Consider the following 12,411-nt stretch of genomic DNA (forward strand, 5'->3'; position numbering starts at 1 on the left):
GCTGGAATTGGATGGTCTTTGGGGTTCCTTCCAGCCCAAGCCATCCTATATTCCTTTCCAAAGTAGTGACCAAGGCAGGGACACAGCAGCATAATGACTCCTGAAGTCATCTGAAAAGCAGTGACCTGGCTGCAGCCTGGCCCTCAACAGCCACAACAAAAGGACCCTCAGTTTTCCATTTCAGAGGACGTGTTCCTCAATTAAAAAACAAAAAAATAAAAAACAAAAAAAAAAAAACAAAATCCCCACCGTGGAATTGTTCCCTTTGTTTTCATTCTGCCTGGCAATGCCATGAAAGCAACCAACTGCTGTTAGAATCCAGGTGAGGGATGCACTGCCCACAGAACAGGTGCTCACACCCTGCTGGGGCTCTGCCTCACCCCCACGTAGAAGAAGGAGCAGTGAGTGGCACACTGTGATGTGGGGACTCAGGGTGGTAAATACTGAGAGCAGTCTGAGGGAAGAGAGCAGTGAGTTATGAGGCAGGCAATGGATGAAAGCCCCTTGTTATGCTGCAAGGGGAGGATTATTGTCACCGTTCCATTTAAGCCGCTAAGTAACATAATGTAGAGGGGCTAGTAAAAAAAAAGAAAAAGCAAAGCCACCCACACGTGCCTGGAGCCCTGCTCTGCCCAGGGGTGCAGCACAGCTTGGAACAATGCTTTTTTCACCTCCAAGAATAAAACTCCAAGTGAGATGAGTTCCTACTGCTGTGGTGTTAAAGGCTTTTGGCTGCTCCTCATGCAGGCACTGCTTGGCACAGGCTGGGCTCTCATGCAGTTTTTAAGCTCTTATGTTGGGCTGCCAACAGGATGACAATGACAAAAATCAGTCAAAATGGCAGCATTTTTCAGTAGGGTTGGGCTCGGGATGGAGGCCTCACCCTTATGGGCTCTGCGCAAGGTGAGGAACGAGTAGTGGAGGCAATAAGGGAGAAAAACAGTGAGGAATAATTTCTTGTGTTAATCAAGGCAAAGAGCTTTCAGCTGCAGCCTTAGCCCTATTAGTAAAAACACAGCTGATGAGGCGCAAGAAATGGGCTCACAGATGGACTCAGGTGCGGGGCTGCATGTGACAGGTAAATAGGGACCATTCCACATGGCCTAGCTTCCCCAGGGTGAGCCCACCCAGACCAATACAAATGGATGAAACCAAAGCCCCGTTCCTCCCAAAGATGTGAGCTGCCTCCAGGACACAGATGCAGGCTGCCCTTGGTTCATTGTGCTCACGTCCCCTAGGAAGGGACACTGACGTGACCACAGGGCTGGCCCACGCATCTGGGCACGGTGCGGGAGACAGCGAGCCTGGAATGTAATGACTTGTTCCAGTTCTTTTTCTTAAGGCTCTTATTAATAGACTAAAAACATAATATACTTCTTTCCACCTAGGAGTATCTGCTACCAGCCGCAAATGCTATCTGCATTAAAGTCACATGTGCACAGGCCATGGCACAACAAATATCACACTGTGGCCAGGATGTTTTCCTTCTGCAAGGAAGATGGTGCCAAACCCAAGTGCCTTTGCTGCTATCTGTCCACTAAAGCATTTCTCTGGTTAAAATGTATTTGGCATCCATCTAATTCCACCCCCTCCACTTGCATCCCTCCCCGGCTGCCATGGTTACCTCTGCAGCACTGACCCAGCCAGAAGAAATGCCATTTATTTTTCTTCCTCTGTGCAGGATGAACAAGAGCTTATTTTGTGAGATTAATTAAAATTTTTCACTAAAGGATCCCCCCAGAATGTTTATTTTTCCAGCAGGCACAACCTGTCTGTTTCTAAGAAAGAAACAAAACTGGTTTTCAGGTGCTGGACTGGAGCAGTGAGATGTTCTGCCCAAACCGACAAGGGCTTTGGAAATCCACCAGCTGCCAGTGATGTGATCAAGTATCAGCATGGCTGATAGGAGTCACGGCTTTGTGCCCCGAATTACAGGATTTGGTGTGACAGCCCCAGTCATAGAAGTGGTGAACCAAGCAAATATGTTTTTGGACCGGACTGCAGCAAGCCAGAAACGTCTCCAAAATCACCCATTGGGGCAGAACTAGGCTGGAGCTCTCTGGTTCTGTCAATTTAGGCAGCACTGAGAGACCTCCATGGGGCTCAGAGCACTGGGGTTGGTTTGGCCCAATTATACACCAGTGGAGTAGCCACTGCAGCTGACACAAGCTGTCTCATGGTTCCTATTTAAAGATTTCTTGAGTATCTTGAGAGCTAGAATGCCTCTTTGTCTAACCTGACCTGCTGTTAACGGGGTTCTGCTGGATGGGACACGAGGAAGGTTTTCTCCCCTCACACACACAGCTGATCAGACTGCATCACTGCAGCAAAACTTCACCTTCCTGCCCTCAGGCACCTGCAGTCAGAGAAACACAGAGTGTGGTTACATCTCACGTATGTGAACACACAGCCCTGCACCGTCTGCTGAGCTGCCACTCCATCTGATGGTGGCACTGGGACCTTCAGGTGGATTTAAATCCTCTGTAATTATAAATGCAAATTAGCACATTCACAAAACGAAGTCTCTGGAGCATTGGGGCCAGTGGGTAACAGGGAGAGAGGCACTTCAAGGACTCACATATTATGAGGCATGCACGTCTCTCTCCTTCCCACCCTTCCTACGTCCAGTGGCCTTCATGTGTTCAGAATAATCTTTATACAGATTTAATCATAAGGTGAGATATGCCCAGTTCTTTTACTCTATTTCCTACTGATGGTAAAGAAGCTGAACTACCACAGATGCTGTAAACTCTCATTGGGATTCATGCTTCTGCAACCAGGTTTTTATCGCCCTAATGATGCCATTGCTCTCATGCCCCTGACACACACAGAAAGCCAAGGTACAGATGCCAGAGCCTGTACAACCAATCAAGCAGGAACCCTTAATGTGTAGGAAATATGATGTGCAAACTGCAACAGCAAACAGTTTTTATTACAGAGCTGTTCTCCCACTGCCTTCATCTCCCTAAGGCTGTAAACTGGAGACATTTTATAAATATGTATATTTACGCACCTGTGGATGTGGACCAGGCAAGCAGATGCTTCTATAAACCACTGAATGTGGTTTCTCCTCAGCATTCTTACTATTGCTTTTTATTTTTAACACCAAATAAATACAAAACAATCCCATTAAAAAAAAAAAGAAAAAAAAGACAACAGCAGTATATCCAAGAAATCAATCAGCTACTTAGCTACTTTTAAAAGCAATACTATTAACTAAGTTTAGGCTCCAAATACACAACTTTGAGAGGGAAAAGCCCCCCTAGTCTGCAGTACAGATGGCTTTGTATAAAGGGCTATCAGAATTTCAACCAGGATTTTGGAATGTGGGGACTGAAAGATTTTGGGAAGGTAGAAATGAGAGGCACTTAAATCTCACAGGTTTTTTCGTGAGCAGGGGGAGTTTAACTGCTTTAACATACATGAGAATGCCTCCCTTCCCAGCTGGGTTTCTGGGTCCCAGATTCATGTTGCTTAGCCTCATGCACCCAATGGAAGCAGTGAGAGGGAATGGAGCTGTCTCAGCACCAACAGCCAACAGACCAATAGGGCACAGAAGGACAACCAAGCATTCTGCTTGCAACTGCAATCCCTCCTGTTGGTATCTCTCCCACTGGTGGTGGAGGGACCCAACATCTCGGTGGACAAATTTGGTCCTAAGAGGTGAGGTGAACATCAGTGAACACCTTTGAAGTGCTAAAGCTTTACCAAAACCTCCCTGCTCCAGGAGAATGAAGGTGCTCTGGGCACTCTGAAGCCATTGGCCATGCCCAGCATAGTCCCCATTTTCTGTTTTTGTTTTTATGATCTCTGCCACGCTCCTCTTTGTACCATATCCAGGGAAACATACACACAGACAGAAAACTGGATGCAATGAAGACACAGTGGGGAGAAAAAAAACAATCATCTCTTAATATTTGAGGCCACTGGTCCAATATTCTTGCAGAGTTTTGTTGGATAAAGGGCTGGGGCACACACTGTTGATTGACTGCATCACACAGAAATATCTGCACCTGCAGATGGTTTCATCCTGACTTTCTAAATGTACACTCTATTTATTTACTCTGCAATCTGTATCTCCTTTAAGATTCCAGAAAGGAATTTTACAGCACAGGAATCCCCTCTGAAGTATTCCAAAACTGGCTAAAAATTAAATAAAAAATATATAGAGATATTAAAAAATACTTAGTTGCTTCTGCATGAAGAAAAGGTGGTTTCTGGTCTCTGAATGCAGATATTATCTCTCTTTGGGGTCACTCTCTAAAAGCTCCTTGCTCTGGTGCTCTGAGGGCTCTCCCTGCAGAGCAGCATGGTGTCCATGGGCTAAAATTTCTGCAGGAATTTGAGAACCAAGTCACGCAGCTTCACCCTAAGAGGTTCATCGTTGTCACAGATGATGTGTGTGGAGTCCTCCTCAATCTGAATGAGGGTCTCTGCCTCCTGGAGGAGCACGATGTGGCCCTTGGCTGTGTCTTCCACCTTCACGTCACTGAAGCCATGCTGGATACAGCAATAGGGAGGGAGGAAAAGAGAGAGATGTTACAGCAACATAAGTAACAGGGAGAGACCAGGGTAAGCTCAGGGAGGAGGAGAGGGAAAGAACGGCTGCAAAATACAGAGTGGCACTGCAGATATTCTACATCTCTGGGAACAGCAGAGGAAACCCTCACAGGATAAGTGAAATATGAGCCTCATTATACAGATGGATTTACTGCAGCACAGGGAGGCTAAAGTTTTCCACTATACCAATTCATAGCAATCACCAACTTCAAAATCTTGCGTGGCAAAGAGGACAAAAGACTCCTTTAAGTACAGAAGTGAACATCTGCTGACATTACTGCCTCAAGAAGATATATAGACCCACTGAATCCCACTGCAAACTTCCTCCCGGACAATCCTACCTTTTTCCTATCCATTTTCTTTAAGAGGCCAAGCAGGGGAAAGCTGGGCTCTCCAGGGCAAAGCTGGGCTCTACAGGGCAGTAACATGCAATGCCTGGGAGTTCAGCCACCAGAACCTGTCCTGAAGCTCTGCAGGAAGTTTTTCCATCATTGGTTGGTGGTCCTGCCTGTGGCAAGGGCCTTTGAACCTGATAATCCTTGGGGTCTCTTCCAACTCAAGTCGTTCTATGAGTCTACAATTCTTAGGTCAGACTGGATGCAGCCCTAGGCTGCTTGATCTGGTGGGTGGGAGTGGATGAGGTTCTTCCAACCCAAGCCATTCTATGATTCTATCATTCTTCAGTCAGTCTCCTCATTTTCACAAAACTTAAAATCAAGAACTTCAAATTTAGGAACTTAAGAACTTTAGGAATTTAAACATTTAAAAACTCTCCACTGTTCAAATGCGCTGGAAATCAGCTGATACACGTGGGAAATTCACCCATGCAGTGACCCTAAAAGCCCAGCTTCCGTAGGAAACCAGGAGGAAATAAATGACACCAAGCACTTACACCAAGACATTTCCATGGGGAAATATTTCCTCTGTTCTCATTGCAGAGATACATACTCTGGCAATACTTTGACAGCTCACTGGCCTCCCTCTATTTCAAGCCACATTAAAATTATTTTCCTCTCTCCTAGCAAAACAGCAGATTTCTCAGCTCTGCAGAGAACCCCTTGAACCTTGCTTGCCACCAAAGGCTTATTACCTTCTCGAGTGTCTGCACAAACTGGTCCACAGGAATGGAGCCACTCAGCAATGGCTTCAGAGGCTTACACTCTGGCACGTCGTCACTCACTCGTTTTCTCTTCTTGCTGGTGGGGGGTTGTGGTGGTTTCGGAGGGAGCTAATGGACAAAAAGGTGCACAGTAATGCAGTGTATCACATCAGCTTATTATCATTTAGATGGAGTAACAGGCACATAAGAGAGAAAAGGAATACTGATATTGTTTTCAGTGACCGAAGGGGAACACAGCAGTGCTGAAGGGGAAACGAGACCCTAGCAATGGCCTACACTGCTGCTCTGCATGCACAGCATTTATAGAAATAAATCAGCAGTGGTAGTTCAAAGTTCTGGCATCTATAAAGCTTTGTCTGACTCACTTCAGAGCTGAAGCTTTCTGCATTTGAGTACTCTGAAGTATTTTCCATGAACAAGCCCTGAAGAAGTCATTGCCTTGAAACTACCCAGAGAAGATGTGGATGCCCCATCAAGGAAGGTGTTCGAGGCCAGGTTGGATGGGCCCCTGATCTGGTGCCTGATGTAGTGTTTGGTAACCCTGTCTGTGGCAGGAGGGGTGGAACTAGATGATCTTTGAGGTCCCTTATCACTCAAGCCTTTCTATGATTCTATGGTAATCACAGCCTAAAAAATGCTGTGCTGGGAAACAGGCAAATTCAGAGCGAAGCAGCTACATGGGAACAAGGAAAATGGGTTAATTCTCACTGGCCTCAGAAAAATGAGACATTAGGAAAAAAACTGAATCCAGACACGCATGAGAGATGCTGCAATGCCAGAAAAATCACTGCAGTGTGATCTGGGTATAACTTTGAGGTTCTTCAGGAAGCTATCTGCTTTAACTCATCCCTGAGAGACTCCTCTGTTAGCAGGGAGATGGGGGGAGGGGGAGCTAACCTGGCGCTGCATGATGCTGTGCACTCAGGCATGGAGTCTTCTTAACTGAGTACTCATCATTTCATGGAGATGAGAAATAGATTCCTGAATAAGAGCAGTGAGGAAATAATTTTGTAAAATATGTCCACGTGCCTTGTGCCAAGCTAGTTATGTTGAGGATGTACCAGCACTTGACTTTCCCAGTGACCTAACAACTCAGTCCTTGGGAAAAAGGCGATGGAAAAAACTTCTCCATAATGTTGGCAAGACTATTTGCCAAAGATGTGTCTGTATACCACAGTGGATCTGCCTGAGGCAGTCCTGATGCCTTGTGCTGTGCTCTGTACACTTCAGGTGACAGACTGGGCTCCTCTCAACTCCACATCTCTCCCAGTGTGCAGCACCATGTCTGAACCTGCTGCTGCGATATCCATCTGTTTCTTTCAACAGAAAAGGAAGGGTGTTTTTCATCTCTGGGAAAGAAACGCCGCCTGCTCAGGCTCTGGTTCCACAGACAGGGTGTCACTTCACATAAACAACCACTTATCCTGAAGTCTGATGAACCAAGGTGCATGCAGGATGCTATTTAGGCATGAATCACTGCATAGCTCTGTGCTGACTGGTTGAGGTTTTTGGAGCTTGTCTGCACAGGTTCTGTAGCTCCTAGGGCTCTCAGGCACAGATGCTGCTTACCTGAAGTTTATGCCTACCTCTAAGTTAATTTGGCATCAGGAATCAGAGTAGAGAATCATAGAATTGCTCAGGTTGGAAAAGATCTTAAAAATCATCAAGTCCAACCACAACCTAACCATCCTACCCTAACTCTAACAGCCCTCTGCTAAATCATGTCCCTGAGCACCACATCCAAACTGTTTTTGAACACATTCAGGGATGGTGACTCAACCACCTCCCTGGGCAAATGAACAAAACATAAAGGAGAAAGTAGACTCAGACCAGTCATATTTGAATACTTTGATTTTTCTAGCTGCCTAGTGTTATCTAGGGCACTGACCTGAAAAAATTAGGTATCTGGTTTGCTGTGCACTGATGTCAATCTTTAACCACTCCTTATGTCCCTGCACTAGCAACACATACAGTAACAACATATCAGGTCCTCTTCTCAAGTGCTGTAGGCTCAGCCCAGCTCTGCTGCCCAGTGGGACAGGCAGCATCATGAAATGTGTGGCTTCACTGAGTTCCCTGCACTTTCACGCATCAACAGAGAAAGGTGACCAGGCATCTCCTGCTCAACAGCTCCACCAGGCATCATCTCCATGTACAGCACTAATGCCAGGAATTGCAATGGCAGTGTAAAGGAGATAGCAGAAAAGGAGGGATTTTCTCCTCACTTAATCTTTGGAGTTCACTCCAAAGGACGTGCTATCTGATTCCTGGGGAACAGAGCAACTTAAAGAACACAGACTCTCCAAGTGTCTGATCTTTCACATCTTCCTTCCCATCCGACCCTCAACTTGAAGTCTGTGAGAAGCTGGGTGATGCTGATCCTGGTGTACAGGTTATGGAAGACAGCAGCCATGATGTGTAGCTTCTCTTCATGTATAATCTCGCTTTCCCTTTTATCTTAGCTGGGCACACAGCCAATGAAAATAGGGTAGAGAGATTTATATGCACCACACTCTCTCCTCCAAGTGTAATTCTTCACTTGCACATGCCAGGACAAAGCATCTGACAGGAATGCTGCTCTGGTGGGGAAAGAGTTGTTAGAAGGGTTGCCTCATGAGAACAGCTGGGGTCCCAGATGGCAGGAAACCCTGTGCAAGGATATTTTTCTCCCTCTCCCATTATACTGTACCTGCAGAACATGCTTGTTGTCTTTAGTATGCAACATGGCAGAAACTGTTGCTAAGGAAATGCCAGGCTTAATCTCCAAGGGCACAAGTGAATCTGCAAGCTAAAGCAAAAGAAGGATTTTATTCAGCAAGTGATAATCTCAAAACTTGTATGAATCCAGCTGTGATTTAAATTGGCAGGAGGATATTTTTAAACATGGACTAATGAACTGTAAACACAAACCCACTGGTACAGTGACAGAGTGCTCCTCTTACCTGGTTATTCCTACTTCTGGATCTTAAGTTACTGAATGTTATCAGAGCAATGAAAGGTTTTCAGCAACTAGGGCAAGTCTTCCAAAACAAGGCAATTAGGGAGAAATCTCGTTTAAAAGGACATCAACTGCTTTATTAATAATTCTGATCAGTAAAACTCAGTCTAACTCAGCAGCATTTGTTATTTTTGTTACCTTGATATACAACATTAATCAGAATAGTTTCCTTCCAGCTCCTTAAAGCTGCAGCATTCAGGCTGCAGAACAGTTGGAAGAAGAGTTTGTCCTATAAAACACTGGCTCTATTGACTGGTTTGACATTTTTCCCTACAACCCAGCATAAGAACTCTTCCACTGCCTTCTATATAATTCTCATTTGAAAAAAAACAAAATTACGCCTTGGCTGCAATTTTAAATTTCAGTGGCAACCTTCCAAGATCCTCAGCACTGAGGGGGTTGGCAGTACATGTGGAGTGGGCAGGACAGCACCTGCTGAGACTTGCAGAAGTTGGGCAGCTGGGAAGCATCTCTTCCAGTCATTCTTCCAAAGGAACTCTGCAGAAAAGGGTGTTCATGAACTTTGAAAATGATGTTCTTTACTTGGAAGGCATTCTAGTTGACAAGTTACTGGATACCAGGTGCCCTGGAGGGCTGTCTATGACTGCAGCCAAGATTGAGATCTAAATGAACAGTTATCAATATGCAGGGCCAGCAGCCCAAGCAGGTTCCAAGCATCACTCCCAGTAAAGCATGCTTCTATTATCTGCAGACCTAAAGACAAAGACAATCAAAGTGTGCTCTATGTCTGAGAGGAAACACTGCAGGTGCCTCACAAAACAAAAATGGTTAAGCTGGCTCACACTTTATATCATTTGGGTGGAAGGACTTTTCAGTTGTGAAGACAGTTAACAAGCAAAGACTGTTGGCTATTCTTTCCCAACCCCCCAGTCCATCATTCTATTTCAGGTAGAAAGTGCCTCTACAAGACAATGTTCATCTCAACTCTAGTGCCCTTCACCTTCAAGCACATGGCATCTCCAGTTGGAGCCAGATGCGAAGAGCTCTGCTTTAAGGTAAAGGAGCTCTCTGAAAACTTCATCTTCTTACTGTCATGCATCAGTGGTGCAGAGCTCTGGAGTCCCAGCTACCACCACTGCCCTGGCAGCAAGGCACTGCCAGCTCTCTTTAGATTGCCAGATACATGAAGCAGGAATAGAGATTGAATGGGTTTTAGAAAAGCGTAGTATATTCTCATTTCAGAGAAAGTGTGCTTGAGGCAATGGAAGATTGAATTCTTTACCAAAGGACATCCAGTACGTTTTCATCAGGATCCAAAACAGGCAACTGACAGAGCAGAACAACTGAATCGTTCCACTTTCCAAGAAACTTCAGGGAGCAGTACCTGACTGCAAGTACTTGTGCCTGATGTAAGTTCCAATCACGTAGGTAATTACTGCATGACTACAAAGCACTAATCCTAGTGGACAGGGGAAAAAATGAACATCGTGTCCAAGAGCACTCCTAGTGGCCTAATCCTCTGCCATCAAAACATGGAGAAGGCTCTTCTGTTAGCTTCAGCAGCAGCACAATTCAACTTCTAACAGTGTCTGAACATCTTACCTACACTATGAAAGATGCAGCCTACATTTTGAGAGCACCTCCCTGAAATAAAACAATTGGATAGGTGTTTGTGTTGGAAAAACACTGACATTTTAAGGCTGCATTCAAATCTCCTGAATTTTGCACGTATTTGGACTTACCGAATCTTTGAAATCAAAGTTTTATGGAGCAACTCACACAGCTCTCTCTCTGGGATTCTGTTTAAAACCTTTAAAGCAGGAAATCTGAATATAGCCTTCACAGTCTGTTACTGAAGGTTGAGAGAATGAAAAAAAAAAAAAAAATACAACGATAATCACTGCTTTGGATTTCTCCTAGGAACTAAAAACAGTAAAACTTGCAGCAGGTGACATGCTGCACTCGGTCTGCTCAAAGGCACTTTCCATTCCCACCGCATTCCAGAGGAGGGTTGATAGAAAATAGGTTCTAACGAAGAAGAGTAATGGCAAAATGATAAACACTGTAAGGACAAAGATCCTTAAGAAACAAAGAGCTGCTTAGAATCAAAGTCCTCTTTTGCCTCTGAAATACTTTGGTATTAACATCTATGCACATTTGAACCAGACAGTTAGTAAGCAACAACACTTTAATTATCAACAGTCAAAAAGACAGTTAGACAGACGTCCAATTTTATCTCCTCTAAGCCACTGCCTCATCTCGCAGCCCTCTCCATGTTGTGGCCAATCCCTTTGTTATAGAAATTCACTGACCCAAACCAAAAAGGTCATTTAATCACACCTAGCCATTCACCTACTAACACCAGACAGTGCTGCTGTACTCCTTTCAACTGATCTCAAGTCACAGAACTCTTCCAAAATGCTGGATTAAAGAAACCTTTTTCAGAGAGATAGCAAATTTTGTCTGCATTCCAAGCAGTGGCAACTCCACCATTTCCTCTTGCAAGCTGTTCCAAACTTTAATTTTCCTTGCAGCTAGGAAACCACGTCTTATTTCAAGGTTGAATTTGTCCAACTTTCAGTAGCTGGATCTTGCTATGTCTTTGTCTTTAAGACTGAAAAGCCCCCCACTATGCAAGAATAAGTGCTTCTTCATTGCAGTCATTATCACTAGTGTGATGCCACATAATGGCATTGGGAAAGCCACGAAAGCAGAGCCGCACGGCACTGAGCACTAACAGCACATTAATCAGTCCATGCATATGGATGAGCACTTGGACTGCCTTCAGATAAACTTGTGTGTTATGTGTATTGCGTATTTCAATTTTTAAATTATCTCCTGTTAAGCAAAGATTAAAACAGAGACTAACCAAAAAGCAAAAGTCATTAACTCTCACTTGTAAGAAACTGCAAGCGTTGGTCACGAGTGCAGCCACGTGAGCCTTGGACAGCCAAAGTAAGTTCTCTACGACCAGAGCTCCCCACCTACATCCTAACAGGAAAAAAACATTCTTACCATAAACTGCACCTGAAACTTCCCTGTAGGATTACATTTCCCACAAGGAAATGAGATCTGACGTGTGTCACATCAGCCTACTGACTGTAGCTGGCCAAAGTATGGTTGTTACTGCAGAAGGACAACGCATGCAGACCAGGTCACACTCTGAAGTCTCTACTAAAGCCTTCCTCAAGGACAACTCCCCCTGGACTGCTGTTCAGGAACTGTCTTCAGTCACGGGCAAAAAAGTCACCTAGTGGCAATGAAGAGCTAACAATGACTGATGATAGGATCTGAAACTCCCACTGTTAAAAACAAATTGAGGCTGAATTGCTGAGAGAGATGAGCTGGATCTTCACCCTTCAGGCCTATAGTGAAGGGAAATCAGCAGGAACACCGTTACCAGTAATTAGAATCCCTGGAAGTTTTAAGACTTGAAATACACTGATGTGTACAATAGATCATAGCATGCACATTTAGGAAGGGGCACAGTTGATTTTTTTTACATCAGCATTAAATGTGCTATTTACCAGGTCTGCAAACTGTACATAAATGTATGTCATCACTGCATTAGAAGCAGCACCAACAGTTGCAACTCTGGATCAAAACAGAGAAATTAAAGACATGAAATAGAGCTGTGATACCACTGGGCAGGACAGATGCATTATAAACTCAACACCTTGGCCACAGTGCACTGGGCAAGGCACTACATGGGAACTGGGGATTTCTACAGCAGCCCTAAGATGGGGAAAGTGAAAGGAAAGGTGTCAACTAC

The 12,411-nt window shown here is 44.7% G+C and overlaps 1 protein-coding gene across 1 annotated transcript in view; it reads right to left on the reverse strand.

The window, feature by feature from the left end:
* Positions 1-2,911: 2,911 nt before the first annotated feature.
* The window catches only part of INTS9 (integrator complex subunit 9), a 71,052-nt gene continuing 61,552 nt past the window's right edge, over positions 2,912-12,411 (reverse strand). Inside the window, exons 15-17 of the mRNA XM_010708087.4 lie at positions 8,370-8,468; positions 5,651-5,788; positions 2,912-4,500 (exon numbers count right to left, since the gene is read on the reverse strand). Of these exons, the coding sequence (XP_010706389.1) occupies positions 4,324-4,500; positions 5,651-5,788; positions 8,370-8,468 (414 nt within the window). The 3' untranslated portion in view covers positions 2,912-4,323. The remainder of the gene's footprint in view (positions 4,501-5,650; positions 5,789-8,369; positions 8,469-12,411) is intronic.

This window comes from Meleagris gallopavo, chromosome 2 (genome assembly GCF_905368555.1).
Source record: "Meleagris gallopavo chromosome 2, MGAL_WU_HG_1.1, whole genome shotgun sequence".
NCBI lineage: Eukaryota > Metazoa > Chordata > Aves > Galliformes > Phasianidae > Meleagris > Meleagris gallopavo.